Consider the following 26,787-nt stretch of genomic DNA (forward strand, 5'->3'; position numbering starts at 1 on the left):
CTATACCACTTGAAATTAGCTCTGCTAACACATTCCTGGATATTAACAATGTCAAGTTCTTTCCTAATATCCTCGTTTTTACTATGATAAAAACGAGGATATTAGGAAAGATATCAGGACTCTCATATTGTGGTCTCGTCTTCTGTCAAGTGTTTTATTTCTAACCCGGCTCTCAGATCCATTAATAGTTATATTAAAGCCACTGTAACAAATAAAATTTTGATATATCTAAATATCTAAAATTAGTACAGATTGAATTTTAAAAGTTTACATACTTTCTTTACTGTTCCCCTTTCTTTCATACACAATCGGAGAATGTGTTCTTTTACGAGCTCTTCTTTTTCTGTCTCTCTCATCTCCTATTAAACAAAAATAAAATAATAATTAAATCAAAACTGAGGCGATGTAGCAAGCAGTTTCAATAACTCTACAAGGATACGCTTTCTTCTAAAAGTGTATATTCAACTTACTGGACATCATTATACATTATATTACATTATTATTACATTATGCTGGCCTGGTTGGCTGAGTGGTTAGCGTATCCGCTCTCCAGCCAAAACGCTGTGGGTTCGAATCCTGCCGTGGGCATGGATGTTTGTGAGTGTGAAAATATTAGTGGTGAAGGTAGTTGCTGTTGGTAGAGCCGGAGAGTTGTAGAGCAGGTGCCCTCCCTCAATGATTCTTTGGACTCCCTGGAGGTGTTATGTAATAAAAATAAATAATAATTATATACATACATTATAGCAAACTGGGAGAGAACATGTAGGGTGAACTGCTAGTATTTATTACATTTACAAAACATTGTTGGTCTTCCCCCCCAATTATCAAAGAGACCTCCACATCACCTCTTTATGGTTTAAACCTGAAATACATATGATGGTATGTGATGAATTTCATGCTGGCTGGGGCACATGAAATCTCATTAAACATGCACCACTCCAACCAATCCTAGTTTTCAAATATTTTCAGAGTTGTTGAAGTGTGGTATAACACCATTAGCTTTTGTCAAAGATGGGAGAGTCAAATATTAAGACCACTTTTAACTTGACTTTTCTAAATTAACTTTATTCTTCTTTCATTTTCAGTTTACAACTTGAACTGTTTCTACAACAAACTGTATGCCAAGTGTTTCAACTGCAGATGTAATTTGTGCTCGGAAGTTGGTTAGAAAACTAGCGAAATATTAGATGATTTAATTACTTAGCTAATATTTCGCTGGAAACACATTAACACCAGGCTGTTTCACATATCTGTTTCATAAGGAAATACGTGATTAAACATTAAAATAAATTATAATATACAAACTTACATAAAATATTTTGTTAATATAATTTTTGCCAAGTATCCAAGGCACCTTCAGTACAAAGTTAATGAAACAAACTGACAATTCCAAAAGGGGCCATCTAAGTGGCTAATGTAAAATAACTAAAAAAGGTAATTAAATTTCCTAACTTATTAAAAAAAAAATACTAAAATTAAATTAAATCACATGCACACACAGAAATTTAAAAAAATAAAATAAAGTTAGGAGAGTGAAGTAGTTTCGCATGTTTCTTTCTTTCCTCTCCCCCCCCCCTCCCTCAGTCAAAAGGCTGGCACTGTTAAAACACTGGTTCATCAGGCACGTTACAGAAAGAATTACAACATATTATTTCCACTTTTGTACCATTTTATATGTGGTTTAAGCCAATAAGAATATAATTTGGTCAGCTAAATCCCAAATCTCCAGCCCATCCTCATTCGTTCAGTACCCAGGTAGATATCTAACAGGGTGCATCACAAGAAGGTGAGGATGGAACATTAGGTTAGAATCCCTGCTCTGTTCTCTCCATTCCTTTAAAGGCTATGTGGAGATCTCCTCTCAGTTATACAGCTTTGATCCTTAAGTATACTGAAAGTTCGTGGCGAGTAAGTCAGCTTGTGCTCTTAGAGAATAGAGACAAATGTAAGAAAGTTGAACACTGTGTAAAACTAGCTAAACAAAAGTCATGGGAAGACTTTGCTAAGAACATAGGAAATAAATATCAAGAAGGTGGCAAGATATTCTGGAGGTTGTTGAAGAATCTCAGAAATGGAGAAAGAGTGCTGTAAAAAGAATTAGAGATGATAAAGATGACATGAAAACAGGAGAAAAAGATATCCTTGATGTAAGGAGCAATTAATTCAAAAAATTGCTAAATGAAACAATTGATGACAGCACAGTGGTAAAAAACACTCAACAGGCATGCAATCAGGAATATATATCCATACTTGAAGTAGAAAAAGCCACCCAAGACTTGAAATGTGGAAAGATGGCAGGAGTAGATGATATTCAACCAGAAATGCTGAAGTATGGTGGTATAAGAGTCTTACAGTGGCTGCACTGCATAGTTCAGAATGCCTGGACAGAGGGACGAATTCCCGATGATTGCAGTAGAGCTCTCATAGTACCCATATATAAAAAGGGAAATAAAACTGAATGTGAGAATTACACAAGTAATTCCCTACTGAATGTAGGGAAATACCTGTGTAATACCTGGTAAAATTTATGTAAGTATATCTGAGAAACGGTTGAGAAGGATTGTAGAAGAGAAGCTTGATTCAGGCCAGATAGAGGCTGCCAGGATCAGATTTTCACTTTAAGACAAATAGTTGAGAAATCTTGGGAATATAACAAGAATTTGTATTTAAGTTTTTTTGGTCTGGAAAAGGCATATGACAAGGTGCCAGGAGAAAAGCTCTTCAAAATGCTAGTTATATGGTGTAAATGGAACATTATATCAAGCAACACATAGTCTCTATTTAAGCTGTAAGTCAGCAGTTAGACATGAATGAGGAACAGGAAGATAGTTTGGGGTAAAATCAGGTGTGCAACAAGGGTGTACGTTTATTGTACAATGAAACTTGTGGAGAATTCATGACTAAACAAACACACATAATAACCACAGTAATAAGTTTTAATAAATAAATATTTCATCTTAAGTATCATAGGACATCATCAGTACAGTTAATTCAAACAATACTAGGAATAACATACAGTTAGAGCACGTGATTACAATGGAATCCCAATATGTGTGTGCAGTAGCGTGTTATAGAATTAAATTAAAATATATCTGATATATTAAAATATTCGAGATATATATATATTAAAATATACACAATTTTGTCATACAAAATTGTATGACAAAATAACATATATAAAATCATTTTTATATATGTCATCTTATTTTAATGTAATTATTTTTTTTTCCCTCCAGATATATTTTAATTTAATTCTATAACACACCATTGCACACATATTGGGATTCCATTATAATCATGTGCTCTAACTGTATGTTATTCCTAGTATTATTTGAATTAACTGTACTGATGATGTCCTATGATACTTAAGATGAAATATTTACTTATTAAAACTTATTACTGTGGTTATTATTATGTTTTTATTTAGTCAAGGGTGTTCATTATCTCCATGTTATTCATTATGAAGTGGTATTAAATCTGATATCAAATCTTAGCTCTTTATTTTATGCAGATGATATTATACTTCTGAATAAATCCAGTACAAATCTACAAGATTCCCGGACTAAATTGAATAACTATTGTAATAAATTTGGTGAAAATCAGCAATAAAAAGACAAGACAATCAAAATAGACAAACATTGAAAACATCAACTGTATCCTGAGTGGTAAACCTATAAAACAAGTATAACATTTCACCTATTTAGGTGCAATTTTTAGTGAAGATGGAAATAGACAACAGAATCACAAAGATTTATTTATTTATTTGTATGGAGTTTCCTCCCCCATCCCTATTGGGGTGAGTTGAGCCCCCTCATGGGGGGGGGGGGTTAAGTATTTATGGCTGTAGATCCGTGTGTGTTCACGATGCCAGTTTGCCTGCTTGCAGGATGAAAAAAGCCAGATAAACTGCTGGAAAAAACCCTACTGCCTGCACCCAAGATCGGCTAACTTGGCTATGGCTGAGGAAGATCCTCAAATTCCTCACGTCTTTGACGGGAATCGAACCTGGGACATTCCTTCCCCAGTCATATGGTTGCGAAGTGCACAGCCACTAGGCTAACCGTGCGGACATCACAAAGATGGTATGGTAGGAAGTCAAGTGAATAAATTTATATGGAATAAGAGAGAAATTAGTCAAAATACTAAAGTAGATGTATACAAGACAGTGTTCAAACCAATTTTAACTTATTGATCTGAGAGCTGGGTTAGAAATAAAACACTTGATCAAAGACTAGAGACTACAGATATGAGAGTCCTAAGAAAGATCAGGGGCATGAACAAATGGCATCAATGGCAATATCATATTAAAAACAAGGATATTAGGAAAGAACTTGACATTGTTAGCATCCAGGAATGTGTCAGCAGAGCTAATCTCAGGTGGTATGGTCACTTAAACACAACGGGAGAGGAAAGATTAGCAAAACAAATGTTCTCTGCCAGGTTAGCAGGAAAAAGACCCAGATATATGTGGATAGATGCAGTAAAAATTGCCTTAGAAGACAGAAATATAAGATCTAATAATGTTGGAGTCTTGACATATAACAAATTGATTTGTAGAAAAATTGGTGACAGGAAGTTAGTAATGATGCAAGTTCTTCACTTACTACTATCATAATATCCTGTACATCCCTTGAAAGTACATGTCAGGAATTTGATGATGATATTTCTACTTTTTTTTTTTTTTTAATCTAATGTTTTAAGAATTCTTTCATCAAAAGAGCTTTGAGCAGTTTTGGTATCTCTAAGACCTCTTCAAATACAGAAGAAATAACTCATATTCCTATCCCATATGTGCAAGGCATTAGTGAATGCATAGAGAAAGTTTTAAAATCACTAAATATTTTTGTTGCCTTTCACCACATCTAAAAAATCTCTGCCTTTCTCACTTCTCCAAAGGACAAGCTTCCACATCTCAATTATCTAGGTGTTTACCAGACTCCTTGCTCTTGTGGGTTATCTTATTTCGGAAAGACAGGAAGATTATTCGAATAGAAGAACACAAGTCTGATATTCAATACATTGAACCTAAACAGTCTGGACTTGCGGAATATGGAATAACAGACACTAGACAGTTCATTGGAACAAGACACGAGTCCTTCACAAAAGTTGATACCTCATGGAATGGCTTTATAAAGAAACATGAAACTTTACTTCATTCCTGTAACTTAAACAGATCCAATGATCTATGCCTATCCCCTTTGTGGGAGATAGTACTTTTTTTAAATCAACTAATCTTTCATAACTTGATTTTATTTATTTTTTTAAACTGTACGCGTGCATATATAATTTAATTATTTTATAATTTAATTTTATTTATTATTATTTTTTAATAAGTTAAGAAATTTAATGACTTTTTTTTTTTACATTAGTTATTTACATTAGTAAATAACTAATGTAAAACAATTCCTTTTGGAATTGTCAGTTATTGTTCAATTAGCTTTGTACTGAAGATGCCTTTGATACTTAGGTAAAAATTATACTAATAAAAGAATGTTTTATGTGAGTTTATTCTGGTATTTTAATTTATTTAAAAAGTTTAATGCATCTGGAGGGAGCTTACTTGACTATATAATACGTCCATTTTTTTACACACTCATCAATATACAAGGACTGTTCGGTTCCAGGACTTCATTTAAGATATATATGGAAAAGCTTATGAGATATCGCCTTTGAAATATTCTCTTCTGCTTCAATATAGTGCACCTGGAATTTTTCTCCACTTTTGGAAACATCGCTGGAACTGTTAATAAAGGAATGACTTTGAATTGCCCTGTTTAATTTCATTTGTCTTGAAACCTTCACATACTTTAAATACAGATTTTAGCTTAGGGAATAACATGAAGTTGCAGGGGATCAAATCTGGTGAATAGGGTTGGTGATGATGTTCTTCTGAGATAAATGCATGAGATGAAAGAGCTGAAGTGTCAGCACAAGCTTAGAATTAGAGCGAGTTTATCAAGGATACATTCTGTAGAAATTATTGTAACTGTTAGCAGATTTGGAAAAGTGGTTAGTTTGTCATTTATAAGTGAACAGCATCATTAAAGATTTCAGGGATCTTAAAATTAAGATATTAGTCATATTCAAACCTGTTAACCAAATAAGAATTTTACTCCCTAATGCTCCCACATCAGTGATGTGGGAGCATTACAAGCAGTGATGACAGCACAGTGATAAAAAACACTGACCAGGCATGCAGTCAGGAATACATATCCATACTTGAAGTAGAAAAAGCCATCAAAGGCTTGAAATGTGGAAAGGCAGCAGGAGTAGATGATATTCGACCAGAAATGCTGAAGTATGGTGGTATAAGAGTCTTACAGTGGCTGCACTGCATAGTTCAGAAAGCCTGGACAGAGGGACGAATTCCTGATGATTGGAGTAGAGCTCTAATAGTACCCATATATAAAAAGGGAAATAAAACTGAATGTGAGAATTACAAAGGTATTTCCCTACTGAGTGTTCTTGGCAAGATCTATGCAAGTATACTTGAGAAACGGTTGAGAAGAATTGTGGAAGAAAAGCTTGGTGAAGAACAAGCTGGATTCAGGCCAAATAGAGGCTGTCAGGATCAGATCTTCACTTTACGACAAATAGTCGAGAAAGAATGGGAATATAACAAAGATCTGTATTTAAGTTTTGTCGATTTGGAAAAGGCATATGACAAGGTGCCAAGAGAGAAGCTATTCAATACGCTGCAGTTATATGGTGTCAATGGGGCATTATATCAAGCAATACTTAGTCTTTATTTGAGTTGTAAGTCGGCAGTTAGAATTGAAGGAAGTACAGGAAGATGGTTTAATGTTAAATCTGGTGTGAGACAAGGATGTACATTATCCCCTCTGTTATTCATTATCTATATGGATCACATTATGAAGGAATGTGGTATTAAACCTGATATCGAAATTGGAGATGTTAATGTCAGCTCTTTGCTTTATGCGGATGATGTTATACTTCTAAATAAATCCGCTACAAGTCTGCAAGATTCTCTGACTAAATTGAATAGCTGTTGTAATAGATATGGTATGAAGGTCAGCAATAAAAAGACAAAGACAATGAAAATAGGCAGAATCATTGAAAATGTCAACTGTGTTGTGAATGGAGAACCTGTGGAACAAGTAAAACATTTCAGCTACTTAGGCATGATTTTTACTGAAGATGGTAAATTAAATATAGAAATAGACAACAGAATCAACAAAGCTGGTATGGTGGGAAGTCAATTGAATAAATTCATATGGAATAAGAAAGAAATTAGTCGGAACACTAAATTAGCTGTATACAAGACAGTGTTCAAACCAGTTTTAACTTATGGATCTGAGAGCTGGGTCAGAAGTAAAACACTTGACCAAAGACTAGAGACCGCAGATATGAGAGTCCTGAGAAAGATTAGAGGAGTGAACAGATGGCATCAATGGCAATATCATATTAAAAACGAGGATATTAGGAAAGAACTTGACATTGTCAACATCCAGTAATGCGTTAGCAGAGCTAATCTCAGGTGGTATGGTCACTTAAATAGAATGGGAGAGGAAAGATTAGCAAAACAAGTGTTCTCTGCCAGGTTGGCAGGAAAACGACCCAGAGGAAGACCAAGATATAGGTGGATTGATACGGTACAAAGTACCTTAGACGATAGAAATATAAGATCTGATAATGTTGGAGTCTTGACAAGTAACAGACTGATGTGGAGGAAAATTGTAGATAGGAAGTTAGTAATGATGTAATTTTTTCATGTAGTACTGTCATATCCTGTACACCCCTTGAGGGTACATGGCAGGAATTTGATGATGATGCTCCCACATCATTCATGCAAACATCTCAAGTGCATGCAATAAGTAACCAATGTTTTATAGTATGATTTGGCCAAACAAGATGGGCATTTTAAAATAAAAAAAAGACATATACAGACAATGCATATAAAAGTAAAAATAGCATAGGACTGTCTACATCTTTTCCTTCAGACAGCAGTACAAATGCTAGACATACAGAATGCTATAGTCAACAAATGATGCATCAAATGTCATAGCTTTAAATACAAAAACAAAAAAAAATAAAATAAAAAAATAATAATAACAACACTAGTTCTATTTCTGTTAAATACAATCTCACTAAGGAAGTGTGCATTTTAATCACCTGTTTGTGTGTTGTAAATACTAACATTCAGTTCTTATGCAACTGAATAAACCCAAGCAGTGAAACATGAAAGATGTTTGAATTTAGAGCAGATAATTTATTGTAACTGTTTTCAATGATTTTGTGAATTAGTTCAAATGTATGCTCGTTTGAAGGAACATGTTGTGGCTAATGTTCACCAACCAGGCTGTAGTTAGATCAGGTTGTATATGAATATTTTAGGTGGCAGATGAATTCCAGTACCAAGTGAGAAAATGCTTCCTTGACTATTTAGAGGCTTAAGGTAGCTTGAAAATTCCATATTTGGTCTGTAGAGCTGGTTTTTTAGATTATCTAACCATTTTTAACCCACTACAGCATCAATGCATTACATTATAAGTTTATCATCTTTCATGAGTGGGACTGACATAATTAAAAAAAAATCTAGTAAGGAGCAACCCCCCCCCCAACACACACAACACTTTGTCCTGAAAGTGGAATGGTCATCTGATCTGAAGCCAAGTTTATTTATAAGCACTATACTCATTTATGACAGTACAGATTCATGCTCAGGATTACTATTTAAAAAACACAACAATTCTTATTTAAAGAATAAAAAAATTTAACAAACATACTTTTCCTTATGACTTGAAGAGCCTTTTTCTCTCTCTTATATTATAATTCAATTCCTTCTACATACTAAACTTTAACAAAACTAAAAATAATTAGCAATTCACTCTTAAGATGCATTAAGCTAAACATTAACAAGAGTATCAAGGCAGATAAAAAAATAAAAAGATGAATGGGAAGAAAAGTTAAAAAGGAAAAGAATTCCAAATTAAGTTAATGATTAATTTACCCGATTCTGATTGTGTATCTGAACCAGAAGGTGAGCGTGATCTGGATCTTGATTCTGAAACAGAAGATGATACTACACTACTGTGATCTTCACATGAACAACTGTCATCATCATGGTCTGAACTTGATGCTTCGCTTAGAGTATTATATTCCTGACTTTTAGATGTAGAGGTTTCTGCGGTTTTCTGTTTTTCTTCCACTGCATCTTCCTGCATTTCTTCAGCGAGTTCATCAGCAGCTACTGTCAAATGTAGCTTATCGATGTCAGATTCTGCTTCAAATTCAGGCTCTCCTGCATCAGCATTAGCAATTACTTTTTCATCCTCAATTGCTGAGGAAACACCTAAAATTAAAACAGAATTAGTGAATTTCAATGGACATCTATGAATTACATAACATTTATCATAAATATATCATGAAGTTATTTCTTACAGCATAGAAAATAAAGTATTATATAATCATGTTAAAAACAAATCACTATAAATATAAAAATCAATAAATATACCACAGAGAAACAATTACACTATTTAATGCCTAGCATCTTTGATTTAATCAAAATCATTAATTTACTAATTAATGGATTTTAATTAAACTAAATAAACTAAAATTAACTACATAAACAAAGCCAAGGAAATGTTTATACACCAATTTAGATAATCACTTTCCACATTGTTAATTCAGATCATGGGGTCAGAGGTCAAAATTAATTATAAGAATGCATACAACGTAAAGAAATTATGGATTAATCTTCTCTTCTAATCTTTCATTAAATGGTTAAATATTAGACTTGTAAGTAAAATAAATACAAGAAGTTCTTATGAAACCATAAGAATAAAGTTTCATTGTAATGACACTTCGATCTTGTGGATTTCGTATAACTTTTATTATTATTATTACTACTACATACCACCTCCAGAGAGTCCGAAGACTCATCAAGGAAGGGCACCTACTCTAGAAGTCTCCATCTCCACCACCCTCAGCTATCTTCATCATCTACATCAATGCCATCTACCGCCGACTACCACCACTAGCATTTTCACAGACAATCATAAACATCCATGTCCATGGTGGGAGAGCAGATATGCTAGCGAAAACACTTTTTACCTGAAATCTTGTGCTAGTTAATCTACATTTAGCATGATCTTCACAAGTCTTATATGAAAGTTATCACAAAGTTTTAATACTATTTGGTAAAATTAAGCATAAAACTAAGGCAATTTTCATTTTAAAGGTAAAGGTTTCTATAGTTTTTCTTCCTGTATTTATTGAATTTTCAGTTTACAGGAAAGCATCCTTCACAGGCAAATATATCCATGCATCTTCACAAAATTCAGATATTATCAAAAGCCTTGTGCACCAAGCACACACAATTTGTTCTTCTGAGTGTCTTCTATTAAAAGAAGGAAGCATAATGTTTAAATATTATGCTTCCTGTTAATTTTCCGTTTGTTTTTTACATTATCATCATAATTCTGATTAAGAACACTATGAAATTAAAATAAAATAATTTGATTAATGGTACAGCAAAACGTTGATTTACAGAAAATAATTAATAATTATAATCCCTCTCCCAGATTGCAATCTGATATTAAAAGGATCCACATATCCTACATTTTTAAGGAACAAGGAATTTCTGAACAAATTATATAGAGAAAGAGAAAGGACTCTTCAGATATGATCTGTATACCACCTTTGAAACCATCCTGGAAGTTATCTTCTTTCTTACCACCTATCAAAGATATATCATCTCTTTCTTGCTTGGTGTTTATCAAATACCCTGTTCTTGACATGTTTGCTACTTTGGACATATACCAAGATGCTACTCTACAGCAGGTTCAAATATGATCATTTATTTCTTGAATCGAGTGAAGCCCTAAGCCACTGTCCTAACTTTTATCAAATGGATTGTATGCCTACACTCACACACATAGTTTATACTTACAACTCTAGAATTCTAATAGTGTTTTTTCCTACTTGTACAACAGAGACAGACACACACACACACATGGAAGTATATGCATGAAGTATGTCTCATTCTTGTGTTCATAACGTAAATGTTGTAGCCAATTCTTATGCCTTCGACCTGAATGAAGCTCTTGATATACTGAGCAAAATATATAAGAGTAATAAATTCTATTTAGTTTTCTTTTACATGTGTAAAGCCATTATTGAAATATTATACTAAGTCTAATATGCATATCTTTATTAAAGATCTAGTAACAGACACTTCATTTACATTTTTTTATATAACTTATGCATGACAAAATCAATTAAATTTAAACCTGTAAAGATTATAAATTATCAAATAAATTAAACTCCACAGTTCTGTGCCCGTTGCTATCTCCTTCCATCATAATCCATGTAGCATTTGAAGAAAAGACTGAAAACATCCTAAAACTTGTTTGTGAAATTCATTCAACCCATTTTAATATGGCATTTTAAAAAAGCCATATTAACTCCCCCCCCCCCCCCCCCCCCCCACACACAAAAATCATATGCTTGTAGAAAAAGAAACCTCTCTCAAAAAATCACACCAAGAAATTAATCATCATCATCATCATCATCAAATTCCTGCCATGTACCCTCAAGGGGTGTACAGGATATGACAGTACTACATGAAAAAATTACATCATTACTAACTTCCTATCTACAATTTTCCTCCAAATCAGTCTGTTACTTGTCAAGACTCCAACATTATCAGATCTTATATTTCTATCGTCTAAGGCACTTTGTACCGTATCAATCCACCTATATCTTGGTCTTCCTCTGGGTCGTTTTCCTGCCAACCTGGCAGAGAACACTTGTTTTGCTAATCTTTCCTCTCCCATTCTATTTAAGTGACCATACCATCTGAGATTAGCTCTGCTAACGCATTCCTGGATGCTGACAATGTCAAGTTCTTTCCTAGAAATTAAAACCTTATTAAAAAACTTCATTCATTCTACCAACAATTGGGGTAAAAACATAGACCTAAATGATGTGCACTATCACCTAAGACATTCAAACCTGATCTATTTCTCACCAAACTCCAACTAAAGACAACCACATTCTATCTTAATCCAAACTAAATCCTTTACGATTCTCTTCCTCACAAGAATAGTACCTGTGCTTACATAGGATCTGTTAAATTAAATAATGTATTATACTCTAAATCTATAAAGTTCACTTACATCTTAAAAGCTAAGAATGTGTATTATTTGACAAATTTTGTACCTTAAGCAAATGCCAATGGATCTAGATACTTTGTTGGAACTTAATCCTATTAACAGTAAAACTGCCTGTGGCAATATACGTGTAACGAATACTGCAAGTCATACTCGTGGTGTGTAGATTGTCCACCAGACGTATTGACAGTGCTGCACTTCGCCAAAAAATTAATATTTCGGCCACCTGAGTACTATTTGGTGCTTGTCAGCGATGGTACGATAGCTGATTCGGTATGTGAGCATATCCAATGAATGAGAATGGCGGAAGATATAAAAGATTATTACCCTGACCTGGGGACACTCTCTTGTGTTGTTCCAGGTGGATCGCTGATGTTCATAGTTCGGAGTCCTAGGCTCAAGTCATCATGCTCTAAGACACAAAGTTGAAACTTAGGAAGTTGTACTTGACCGAAAACTAAGTCCGAGTAGATGATGCCCGAGAAGCGTTCCAAGAAATTCAAGGACATGCAGTCTAATAATCCAGAAATCTATAGTGATGAAAAGCCATGCTGACAACGAGGAAGCACTCGTGCAACGTATCCCGAAATTGCTGAGTATGCCGGGACTAAAGAGACTGTTGAGGGACACTCGTTTTTCTTCTGAGGAATCACCCTAAAAGACTGGGGATCCACAACCAAGATGTTCCATAAGTCGTCTGAATGTGGTAAGAGAATTCTGATTCCATTTTGTGGCTATATTAACTGTGGGAATGAATAGCGATTATTGTATAGACTATTATGAAAAGAAGTCAAGGTATCAATTTGTTTTAAAGAATGTATCTAGAACAGAGGACATTAAATGAAAATTATCTTGTGGAAATGAGAGATTATGTATTCCATTAGGGATATTGTGTCTAATCTTGAAATATAATATAGCCTCTATTTGGCCTGAATCCAGCTTGTTCTTCATCAAGCTTCCCTTCCACAATCCTTCTTAACCGTTTCTCAAGTATACTTACATAAATCTTACCAGGAACACTCCGTAGGGAAATGCCTCCGTAATTTTCACATTCAGTTTTATTTCCTTTTTTATATATGGGTACTATGAGAGCTCTATTCCAATCATCTCGAATTCATGCCTCTGTCCAGACCTGAACTATGCAGTGCAGCCCCTGTAAGACTTTTATACCTACATACTTCAGCATTTCTGGTCGAATATCATCTACTCCAGCTGCCTTTCCACATTTCAGGTTTTTGATGGCTTTTTCTCTTTCAAGTATGGATATGTATTCCTAATCGCATGCCCGATGAGTGTTTTTTTACCACCATGCTGTCATTGATTGTTTCATTTAACAATTTTTCAAAGTAATTATGTCACAACCAGTTTTCACGTCACCTTTTTATCATCTCTAATTCCTTTTAAGAATTGTGGAAGAAAAGCTTGGTGAAGAACAAGCTGGATTCAGGCCAAATAGAGGCTGTCAGGATCAGATCTTCACTTTACGACAAATAGTTGAGAAAGCATGGGAATATAACAAAGATCTGTATTTAAGTTTTGTCGATCTGGAAAAGGAATATGACAAGGTGCCAAGAGAGAAGCTATTCAGTATGCTACAGTTATGTGATGTAAATGGGGCATTATATCAAGCAATTCTTAGTCTTTATTTGAGTTGTAAATCACCAGTTAGAATTTAAGGAAGTACAGAAAGATGGTTTAATGTTAAATCTGGTGCGAGACAAAGATGTACATTATCCCCTCTGTTATTCATTATCTATATGGATCACATTATGAAGGAAAGTGGTATTAAACATGATATCAAAATTGGAGATGTTAATGTCAGCTCTTTGCTTTATGCGAATGATGTTATACTTCTAAATAAATCTGCTACAAGTCTGCAAGATTCCTTGACTAAATTGAATAACTGTTGTAATAGATATGGTATGAAGGTCAGCATTAAAAAAACAAAGACAATGAAAATAGATAGAATTGTTGAAAATGTCAACTGTGTTGTGAACGGGGAACCTGTGGAACAAGTAAAACATTTCAACTGCTTAGGCACGATTTTTAGTGAAGATGGTAAATTAAATATGAAATAGACAACAGAATCGACAAAGCTGGTATGGTAGGCAGTCAATTGAATAAATTCATATGGAATAAGAGATAAATTAGCTGTATACAAGACAGTGTCCAAACCAGTTTTAACTTATGGATCTGAGAGCTGGGTCAAAAGTAAAACACTTGACCAAAGACTAGGATATTAGGAAAGAACTTGACATTGTCAGCATCCAGGAAAGCGTTAGCAGAGCTAATCTCAGGTGGTATGGTCACTTAAACAGAATGGGCGAGGAAAGATTAGCAAAACAAGTGTTCTCTGCCAGGTTAGCAGGAAAACGACCAAGAGGAAGACAAGAAATAGGTGGATTGATACGGTACAGAGTGCCTTATATGATAGAAAGGTAAGATCTGATAATACTGGAGTCTTGACAAATAACAGACTGATTTGGAGGGAAATTGTAGATAGGAAGTTATTAATGATGTAAATTTTTCATGTAATACTATCATATCCTGTACATCCCTCAAGGGTACAAATCAGGAATATGATGATGATGATTCCTTTTACAGCATTCTTTACTCCATTTGTAAGCTTTTTCAACCTCCAGAATATCTTGCAACCTTCTTGTTATTTATTTTCTATGTTCTTGCCAAAGTCTTCCCATGACTTTTGTTTAGGTAGTTTTACATATTTTTTAGCTTTCTTCCATTTGTCTTTGCATTCTCTAAGAGCACAAGCTGACTTATTTGCCAAGAACTTTTGATATGCTTTTTTCTTTTCCTTCACTGCCTCTAACTTCCTCTGTCCACCATGCAGTCTGATTTTTCTTCTGAAAGAACAGAGTCTCTCGCTGAATCAATCAATGTTTTCTTCAGGGCTTGCCACTGAATCTCCTAAGTTTGGTTCCTGTTCTCAAACTCTCATTTTTTCTTGAATAATGTTTGTGTATTTTAGTCTGCAGTTCACATCTGAGAGCTGCTCGACTTTTATTTGTTTTAAAATTTTCTTACATGTGCTTCTTTTCAATATGAAATTCAATTTTATCCTGCTCAAGACTAAATAGTGATCACTTCCAATTTCAAATCCTCTGTACACTCTGGTGTCCTGCACCAGTGAGAAAACATCGCTATCAACAGTAACATAGTCAACGAGACTTTTCTTATTCCTTGCCTCTTCTCTCCATGTGAATTTATGCACATTTTTCTGTTGGAACATGGTGTTAGTAATAAGTAGTCCATGGTCTGAGCAGAAATCCAAAAAAGTATTTGCTATTATTATTAGCTTTTCTGTTTTCTCCAAAATTTTCCCAAATATTTCGATGTGTCTGACAATTATTTCCTATTCTGCTATGTAGATCCCCAATGAGGATCAACTTTTCTTTTTTCACTGTGTCAGTTGCTTTCTCTAAAACCTCAAAAAATTCCTTCGCTTCTACATTAAAACCTTCTGTGGGACAATAGGCATAAATAAGTCTCATAGTCCAGTTCTTCATTCTGATATTTGCCCACTCTTCTTGATACTGATTGCCATTCAAGAAGATCAGCCTCGTATTTAGTGTTGAATACTATAGCTACTCCTTTTCCTTGATATCTTAAATCTAGGTACAATTAAGGACTCTTTAAATAAGTGCTGTAGCAAATGTGATGTGAAACTTAGCAATACAAAGGCAAAAACTATAAAAACAGACACCCCTATCATAAGAAAGTGTATTCATGGAAGAGTTTCTCAATTCCTCCTTTACGAGAACTGATTTAATTATGAAGATTTCATGTTTGCAATTTTGTTGCAGTGCTTCAGTAATTACCAACTTTTTTTGAGAAAATATGTCAAACATTTTTGAATTATGCTCTAATGCATGGTATGGTGACTATTTGAAACTGTGATTATGAAACTCTCTCTGATGTCCTTGAAACAAGGACAGTAGAGAGAGTACAAAAAAATATACTGCATGGCACATGCTGAGTGAAAGAACAGTGGAAGTCCTTTTTAACTACAATAATTTATCCTCTCTCACACAGCTGTAACCAATACTTGTAAATGCATACTATATGGCTTATGTAACATTTTTCGCTGTTTTCTTAAGTACTGCCTTAAATTGTCTATAACAAGCAACACAGTAGAGCACAATTCACAGTGGAAACAGATTACCATTACTTGAGACTAACTACATATCCGATTTCTTCTTTCTGTGATTTACCAATTATTATGCAATTTAATGCTTTTCACCATTACACCCAGAACTTTTGTGCAATTAACAACAAAAGCTGATCGTTATTAAAAATAAATGTCAAATTCATCCTAGTTCTCTATATACATCAGTATATTTCAAGAAAGAAAAAAAAAATGTATTTACAAAAATAACACAAAACTTTTCAGAAAATGCCTTTGCATGTATTATAGATTTTTTACTGTCATGAAAAAATAATTACATCTAAATTGTGAGCCTCCATAGCTCAGGTGGTTTTAACAAAGCCTTTTGACTGGGAAAACCTAGGTTCAAATCCGGAAGAAAACAACCAATTTACACTCAGAAATATATATTTAGGCATAAGACTTTTTTTTTTTTAAAAAAATCTGAAATTATGGCTATGAAAGCTATCTTAGTAATTCATGGGCTTGAAAGATCTTAAGAACTGCACGTTGTTGTTTCTGCACATATATAATGATATATGTGTACTTAATTTAATGTTAAAGTTATTTTGTAAGAAAAAAAAAGAAAACATGACTATGTCACTTTGCATCTGCAACAGAGATGCATATAATAAATTTAAATTATAATCATTACCTCCTTGTGGAATTACAGATGATGCATCTTCATTATTATCTTCATTTACTTCCTCATCTTCATCTGCAGTTAGAGACTTGCTGACTTGGGGACATTTTCTCTCAGGTACTGCTCGAACAACCCTTGTTGTAAGCTGTTTGGCAGGGCTTTTTGATGAGGTAGGAACTTTGGTAGGAACTGATCGTTTGACAGTTACTTCCACATTTTCAGGAATAATTACTGCAATAAATATTTTAGAGCTAAAGACCTTTAACTTTATAATTAATTGGAAATCTAACTTACAGTAAAAAAATAAGTAAATATATTTCAAAAAGAAGTATCAAAAAATTCATTCCTTTTTCCAGTCAATGACTAGTTAATGGTTTAATCCTCGTTCACAAAATTTGGCACCCACTTTTCAAGTCCTGAAGATCAGAAAAGGATTACTGCCCCTTTTGAGACGTTCCCTTTTTGTTTGTCTCCATTTTTTCCCTCCTTTTCTTATTTTTCTGTTTCATGATCATATAATTTTCAAGACTTTTTCCTAACAGTATTATCCTTCACTTCATGTTTTGCCATTTTAAAATTTATTTCCATTTTATCTGTTTTGAAGACTTTTTTTTTTTTAATCTATGAATTCCCTCTCACAAATGTGTTTTTCTTTTACCACACAGCTTATATAATATTATATTCCTTTTGTTGAAGATGCTTTCTTGCCCCAGAATAGTTCTCAGTAACCTCACATAAGTAGTGTGGTTAATTTTTTTCTCCTATTTATATTAATTACATCTGACTATATAATCATTTGATTATATAACAGATTAAAACTGAAATAATAATAAAAAACGATAAAAATTCCTTAGCCAGCCCATAGTTCTGATGTACTACAGGTTTATGGCCTTTCATGGATGAAGATATACTAAAAATAGTAAACTGGGAGCAACTTTTGTCTATTTATGCTTCTGCCACTCCTCACCCAGACTATGGGGAGGTCTAATAAATACCCAGAACAAAAATTATATTAAAGCAACTGATATAACCACAAGAAAGAACATACTAGTAGCAATTATGAAGGTACTTGTGTTCTTTTATTCTTATATCCTGATATGTTCTTTCTTGTAGTTATATCAGTTGCTTTAATATCATTTTTGTTCTAGGTGATTATCAGAACTTTCCAGTCCCCTCCCCCCCTTGTACATTACTAAAATATTCAAATACAAATTTACCTCGGGGTATTATTCATCACTTAACTCCAGCATAGATGAACAAGGTAATAACATCCCACTACTATATAATACTTTGGGATTACAGTTGTTAAAGAATATTTCAAGAGTGAACAGCAATCACTATATCCCAAAACTATATTTTAAAAAAATCTAGCTTACATCATCAACCTCTTCAATGTCACAATCCATGAAAATATTTGGAAAATGTTATGCAGTCGACATGGCATGTAGACCTACTCAACAGATTGATATGCTATTGTCTGCAGTCCATCCTTTGTAAATGAATGATCAGTTCTCATTCTGACCATCCACTGCATGTCTTGGCAAACAGCTTCTCTTCAGCTCCACCTACGTGCTCTTCCATGTGTGTGTGTGTGTGTGTGTGTGTGTGTGTGTGTGTGTGTGTGTGTGTGTGTGTGTGTGTGTGTGTGTGTGTGTGTATAAATGACTTCCTCTCACTGAGCTCAAATATCATGTGCAGTTTTCATGATGAGAGTATACTCAGTTACTCCTATCCCTTTGACAAACCTTCAGGTGCTCAAATATTTAAAATTTCAAGCTCACCTATGACCAATGTCTTGAACACTGATCTGCATGCCATTCTTCAAAAAGGATGAGAATAACTAAGCAAATTTCCTGATGTACCTGGGGATATACAGAATACTCTGGTAACACTAAACAATTTAGTAATATTCAACTAGTTTATCAATATTTCTTCAAAATTAACCTGCTAATGCTAATCAGTTATTTGTTCAAATTTTCTCAAATGCTATATTTCTGCCTTCTGAGATACTACTGATTGCATCAACCTAGACCTTGGTCATCTACCAGTCTTTTTTTGCCGACATCACACATGTTGCTAACTATTTATTTACCATTGTAGTTTTTTATTATAATCATGTGATGACTATACCAACCTTAGATTAGCTTAATGTGTTCCTGAATGCTAACAATGACAAGATTCCTGTAATAACTTCATTTTTAATATGCTGATGATGACACCTGCTCATGCTAATTTTCCTCAGAACTCATATCTATGATATTCAGTTTACAATAAACTTTTATTTATAACCTAACTCTCAGGTACATGGATTAGATTACTTAAACTGTCATATATATTGTTATTATTATATACTTCTGTTTTGGCTATTTATTTATTTATTTTTTTGCTAGATCTAGCAATCTTTCAATATTTCAAGTTTCTGATGGCTTTTTCATGTACTTAGGAATGTACTCCTCCTGGATATTTTCCATCACTCTTCATTAAATAAGTTCCAAAGCAACTACTCAAAAAATATTCAATATCCACAGTTTTTATATCACCTTTAGAATCTCCGATTCCTAGTATTCTTTCCTTCATTTTAAACTTTTTCAATTGCCTCAAGAACATTTTTTCTATTTCTCCATTATGTTTCTAAGGTTTCTTTTCAAATTTTCACGTTTTCCCCATAACATCTAAGCCTACAGTTCATCCATGAAACCTGTTTGACTTTCATTCCATTTAAAACTTCCTTTCCTCCTACTCCTCATGTATCGAAAAATTTCTTCCGTGTCAATCTTACAGAATCCCTTTAGTAGCTTGTTTCTATCATATTTCCTCTCCTCCACTGTCAGCTAAACTAAACTAAATCTATCCTCAAATGGAACATTCCATATGAGGATAGATTAAGTAACCAACCTGTCATCAGCTTGGTTACTCTTCTCTGAATCCTCTCCACCACCATCCGATCCCCACAAAATGACGTAACCAAATCTGTGCACAGCAGTCAACATGTGGCCGAATCATAAGGGGATTTTTTTTGATCCCCTTATGATTTTTTACTCATCAATGTGTTCTTCAGCATCCAAGTACTCCTCTGAGTATTTTGCCTACTATTGCAATTCCTCTGAATTTCAAATCTCTGTCCACCATCACTCCCAGATCCCTAGCCTCATCAATTTACTGTAAACTAGTACCATCAATATGATATGAAGTGTGTAATCTTTTCATCCTGAAGTGCATTACCTTATATTTTACAACGCTGAATTGACAATCATTGTCCTTTGCCCACACTGCCAATTTATTTAAATCATTATGTAAGATATCTACATCACCTTTATCAACTATTGCCCTGACCAGTTTTGCATTATCAGCAAACAATTGAATATCCCCCCCTTCAAATCTTCTATATCATTAATACATCAATAATAGGGCACTAGTACAGAGCCCTATTCACCTTCTATCTAGTCACCTTCAATCGCCTTGATTTCATTCCAGCATACACCACCCTATGATACCTATCAGTCATCCCCCCCCCCATGCCACCAGCCTCATATCCATTCCTATTTATTTCAACTTATGTAATAGTTTTCCCATATGCTATTCTGTCAAATGCCTTTGCAGAGTCCAGAAGTATCATGGTGTAGCCATTTCCTTTATCTAATTCTGCTGTAACCTTATTATAAAATGTGAATAAATTAAACTACTCAGCTGAGTATAATAATTACGATTAGAACTTATGCTTACAGACTCTATTCTTCTTATTATCAAGGATTCTTATCACAACTTCACTCTTATCAAAGTTATTACTATTCAATATAGTTTAAATATCAACTCAGTTTAACCATTCCGAACAGTTATAAAATATAAACCATCAGACATTCATTTGAAGACTTCAAAGTTCTATCAACCTAGCAAAATAGTTTGCAGAATTTTCAGTTTCCAATATTACATTAAGTTTCTTACAACAGGTTTCTCTATATCACACTTTCAGTCTTGAACCATTAATCCAAATGAAACAATATTTGGAACGTCGAGATGAAAATGTCTCACTATATCACACATTCGATCTTGAATAGTTAAATACAGCAATAAGTATTAAATTATGTTCACCAGAAATAAGTTCACTACTTCACACTAGGCATAGAAAAGATAATCTTACCGGCATAAGCAGTATAGCTTCTTCACATCAAGAATCCTATGAACACACCTGAATGGTCAAACTGAGTTGATATTTAAATTATATTGAATAATAACCTTGATAAGAGTGAAGTTGTGATAAGAATCCTTGATAATAAGAATAGAATCTGTAAGCATAAGTTCTAATCATAATTATTATACTCAGCTGAGTAGTTTGCTTGTATCTCAATGAAAACTTAATTATTGTTTAACTGTATTTTCCCAACTAGAAATCTTTGCTTTGATGTAAATTTATGTTACACTGCATTAAATAATTTTATTTGAATCTTGTATTTGCCTGATTTCTTCATTGCACCGCTCATTAAAATAATTTAAATCTTAGCAGGAACCCTATATAATAAAGAGAACATCGGCCTAAAATTAAGTTAGTAATACTATAGATTAGTTGACGGCTGATTCCTCAATGTTGCTCGTGCAAATTTGAACATAGAGTGGCGCAGTTAAAATAAATATTCTCTGTGTTCAAATGAGGAGTCAGCCAACAACTAGAATACACATCTGAGTAGAAAGTAGGATCCAATAGTATCATGGTGTAGCCATTTCCTTTATCTAATTCTGCTGTATCCTTATTATGAAATGTGAATAAATTATTGAGGCAGGACCTACCTTTTACAAAGTCATGCTGTCCCCTATAGAGTATCATATTCCTATCCACCCATTCCTGAATTTTACTTTTAATCCTTTTCCAATTTCAATTTAATTTTCAATTACAGAAGTAGCAAATTACAGACCAAATAGTATCTCTGGAGTGGTGTTTAAAGTATTTGGTCTGTAATTTGCTATTTCTGTCTTGGAGCCACCTTTATGTAATGGAACTATCTTACCCTCTTTCCACTCCCATGGAACCTTGCCAGAGCTAAGACTTAAGCACCTTCATCAGAGGCACTGCCAATTCACTTGCACAGTCTCCCATAGCACGAACTGACAGGCCAAGCTCATTACTGTATTCACATTGATATTTTTCAATATACTGAGTACCTACAGTTCATCTACCTCAATGCTCACATCAGTCTCTATCACTTCAGTAACTGCAAAGTCACCACCTGGATGATATACCCTTGCAAAGCGATTACTTAGTAACTGAACTATTTCTTCTGCTTCCTACCATCAGCACTGAGTAGACTTTATCTTTCCAAAATCATTCTTTCTCTTACTTGCTACACAGTAAAAAATATCTTTTGGATTTACTTTGGCCTGCTTAGGTAATTTTCTCTCGAAATCTAATTTAGCCTTCCTTAACATATTAGTTACCCTTCTTGCTTGTGCTTTATACTGCTCATGGGCATGCTGATCATCTTGTTGTTTGTTTATATTCCTTCCACAATGCTTTTTTTTTTTTTTTTTTTTGCCACTTAATCCCTTTATAGAGGAAATTCTTTATTGAATGTATGCTACTAAAATTTATGAAGTATACTTGAGAAAAGGCTAACAAAAATTATTGATGAGAAATTTAGGATGAGAAGTGTCAAGCCAACAGAGTTTAACAACTAGATTTTTAGTTGAATACAAATAATCAACAAATCACAGGAATATGGCTGTATTTATGTTTTATAGACCCAGGAAAAAAGTGGACAGGTTGCCAAAAGAAGAGTTCTTTAAAACACTAACACTTTGATCCTATAAAAACAGAGTCCTGTCTTATTTCACGTGGACAGGATCTCAATTCAATTTCTACTTACTTTTGACAATATTCAGATCTGTAGTCCAGATTAGATTCTCTTCTTGTGGCAAATTATGCATTTAGCTTTTCCTGGCACTAATGCATGATGTCCATAGCTTCAGTATTTTGTTTGGAACACTAGTTCATGACTAACACTATATGAGTCCCAAATCCTCCTAACCTTACAACATTCACATCACATTTGAGGTGGGCACATCAGAGACCACCCCAGGAATGTCCGATGTATATCTAAGGAAGCATTGTGTCTGGTGGATAAGCTCATCTTTTACAGCCTCCAATCATTTTCTCACAATGTTCTGTTTCTGCATTACATCTTCTCTATAGATATTTTCATCGATGCTGTATCACTGAACTGACCACCACCACCTTCATCTCTTCTAAAACATGTCAAAATGCAAACAGCTGCTAGTCAACATCCATATATATATTTCTGCTTTAGGCCTACTTTTCATCCTTCTCTTTCATTTAATATACCTTTGCTCTTCAGAATGTTCCATATTGTTTATCCTAAGGACTTCTCATCAGCTGTTTAATGCAGTTAACATATTCCTTTTTTTCTCTAATCTGTCCATATATAGCATTTGTTAAATTAGCCTTCTGCGACCTCTTGCATGTTGGGTTGAGATATTTCTCATTTCAGCAAATTTCACAATCAGCAAGCAATGGTTTTTCCCTTCCCTCAGTGTAAGTATCTAAATCGTTGATTTATGTTGCTATTAATGGTATTTTTGGGATGGTTTGCTATGCTACACACAAATGCAGAATACTTGGCAAACATCTTAAGCTGAAAGCCAATGATTAACATTAGAAATATTTATGAAAGAAAATGAGGTATTGTAAGCAAAGTGTGTATTATCTTTTCTCTCGTAGAAGTTTTAGCTGACTTTGCATAATTGTATCTGTGGCATTTAGAAATATTATCACTTTCAAATATTATTCAGAATTTCTCTTTGGTTTCTGCTTAGGGAACCAAAAAATTTGATCCTAAAAGACAAAATTATTTAGCTATATCAAATTTCTTAGTTTGAAAATGATTTTGGCTTACCCAGCTACATTATATACATCATGCAAAATCAAGGTCAATTTACCAAAATTTAGCCCAGGCTTGAGATGTAAAATTATAAGGTTTCAAATAGCTCAGGGTCAAGCTTGAACATATATAAACACAAACATGAAACTGGGTTCAGAATAAAAATTTTGGTCTAACACACACAAAAGAAATACATGCATTTACTTTCTTTTGTTGGAAGCTTTGGCCTCTGAACAAGCTTAACAGATGAAACAGCTGCTGGCGATCCAGTAACTTTAGTAGGCGATTTCTTCATATTTGTCTTGGTAGAAATATTAGTAATTGTAGCCTGTTTTTTAACCTAGAAGAGTACAGAAAAAATGTTTTGAATTTAATTACTTGTATTCATTGACTATTCTTTAAAACTAACATTTCAAGAGAAAATCAAATTTTAACTAAATTTTTTTAACACATTTGACATCAAGCTGGGCATCAGGGAAGCTTTATCTTGTATCCCCATGCTTTCATTACATGGTTGATTTTAGGAAGTTTACAATTACATTAAAAAAAGTGTCTAGTTAATTATTTTTTTGATAGAATTTTCAGGTAAAACAGTGTTTCTAAACTATTTCAATGATCTTCTTTCAGAACAAACTCACAAAAGTAAATATTTCAAGTAATATTTAAAATAATAGTAGAATCAGTTGTTTTTTTGTACTGTGAAGATATGAATGCATAGCAAGACCACAATTTTATGATTCCAGCCTGAGTGTCAAGTGCAATAAGAGAAAAAAGGTTTTTGCAATGAAGAGTATATTTTATAAGGTGTTGAATGTTGATGTAAAACTGAGGGCTATTCTGTACTAACTATTCCATGCAAAATAATTCATTCAAAGATGTAATTCATTCAAAATGAGGAATATAGACAGTTTTCAAGTATAATTCACTTCATTCCATAGCAATCGAATAACAAAACATTGTCAAATAAGCATCTTTCCTACTATTTATTATTCTTTATTTTTTTAAAATCAGATCTATATGGTATTTCATTTACCAGGGGAAATTCAAAATTCTCTCATATCACATTTGGAAGCTTTCAAGAGAAATCTTGCATAAAGCTGTTACATTTATCACAGACAATTTTCAAAAATTGAGATTAACGGATTAGCAAAAGTTTTCTTGGAAATCAACTTTAAAAATGTATATCTGCATTAACAATTAGAACAATTAAACATGCATTCACAAGAATATGCATATGTAATAATGGTTTATTGTTGCAAATATTTTGGAGAAATTAACAGGCCATCAACAGTACATCAGATTAATCACAAGGTGAAGCTAGAACAAAAAAAGTTTATCGTTTTCACAGAGCTAAGCATGCCAAGGTACCACAATATACTGTATGCCCACAGATGCGAGACCCTATGAAACTTTTGCGTATGTCAGAAGAAGGAGAATCCATTCTGATAATAGGGGAAGAGTTGTTTATTATTACACATCAGAAAATTAACTTTTCTTCTATGAACATTGTAGTTTTTAAAGTGGTAACTATTTTGCTGATATAACAGTTGGAAAATTTTACATATAAAGCATGTGATTTCACATGTTCATGACCATTGGTACATCCTTGATTTCTTTTTCCCCTTTAGCATGAATTGACTCTTCTTGGCACGTTGCCGGCTAGGATCTCGGATCTGTGGTCAGACAGTAGGTGGTTACAAAATAAAGCGAGACTGCTAAAACTAAAATAATTAACTTTGAAATACAACAAAATTATTTATTCTTAATTATTTTAATTTTATCAATCTCATTTTATTTTACCACCACCCATATCATAGCCTTCCAGCAAGTCACTCGACTCTGTTAAAAGGATTAACATTCTTTATCCTAGTTTCACCTTCACGTGTTGATGCACTGATGATCACCGATTTATTTCCAGCCCAAATAATTGCAATAAAGAATGTCTTAATTCTTGTTTAATAATTGTTACTACATCGCAAGTGCCATTAAAACTTGTATGTCTGCATGGTATGCACATCAACATGTTTCCTGCCAAGATGGAGAATCAAGGTTTGAATAGTGAAATGAAGACCATTTAAATAACTTTCCCAAAATGAGTTCTACCAGAAATTAGCTTTGCTCACACATTCCTGAATTTTAACAACATGACTGTCTGTTACACCCAAGCTCTTTATGTTTTCTTTCACTTCTGTGAATAGTTTTTTTTTTTTTTTTTTTTTTTTAAACAAAGGAATTTGGATGCTTTTTTTTATGCAGCACTTTTGCCATCATTTTTATGACTGCTGAAGGGTTAGTGGAATCATTTCAGAAGTGATCCGATGCCATGTCACAATTATAATTGTAAGATGAAAGAATCTTATGTTTGTCTGTTTGGATGTTTTCTTTTATTTCTCTTCTCTGTACAAGTGGATTTCTCACTAGCTTCTGTGGTAAGCTTCATCTTTGTCTTAATATGAGATGTTCTTCTCTATCTTAATGTTTTATATTTGTCATTCTTTCACTATTGACATAACCAGAAAAAAAAGGCAGATGTTTCTTGATTGTAAAAGATTTTTTTTCTTTCCCTTCTCAGATTAGACCATTTCATGTTCTTTATTGTCATATGGCACAGATAGCAGAGCCACAGCATATTGTTTGGGCATGTCCACATTTCTGACATTTAAGGTATCTCACTGGACTTAAGTATAGCTTTACAGGGCTGTTAAAAAGCAATTTCAACAGTAGATGAAAGTTCTAAATCCTCTTGAATAAAGAAGATAATTGTTTTTTGTTTCTTGCTTTTGTTAATGCATGATGTTCTTATTGTTCTGTACTTGATTAGAACTTGTCTGGGCCCATAAAGAAGTGAAGAATACAAGAAGAAAAGGTAAGTATAAAGAGCAAAAATAAAAAACAGCACCATTCTAGAAGGTCCCTTCTATCATGAACAGGTACTCCATATGACAGGGAAGTTGCAGT

At 33.6% G+C, this 26,787-nt stretch overlaps 1 protein-coding gene across 2 annotated transcripts in view; it reads right to left on the minus strand.

Moving 5' to 3' along the window:
* Nucleotides 1-26,787, minus strand: part of LOC150093023 (uncharacterized) — a 257,599-nt gene that overhangs the window by 183,523 nt on the left and 47,289 nt on the right. For both annotated transcript variants that reach the window (XM_090413793.1, XM_090413794.1), the window contains exons 4-7: nucleotides 24,034-24,169; nucleotides 16,955-17,173; nucleotides 8,972-9,313; nucleotides 276-359 (exon numbers count right to left, since the gene is read on the minus strand). In XM_090413793.1, coding sequence (XP_090269919.1) covers nucleotides 276-359; nucleotides 8,972-9,313; nucleotides 16,955-17,173; nucleotides 24,034-24,169 — 781 coding nt within the window. The remainder of the gene's footprint in view (nucleotides 1-275; nucleotides 360-8,971; nucleotides 9,314-16,954; nucleotides 17,174-24,033; nucleotides 24,170-26,787) is intronic.

The sequence above is a fragment of the Typopeltis vanoorti genome, chromosome 24 (genome assembly GCF_054136105.1).
Source record: "Typopeltis vanoorti isolate ZY-2024b chromosome 24, IOZ_Tvanoo_1.0, whole genome shotgun sequence".
NCBI lineage: Eukaryota > Metazoa > Arthropoda > Arachnida > Uropygi > Thelyphonidae > Typopeltis > Typopeltis vanoorti.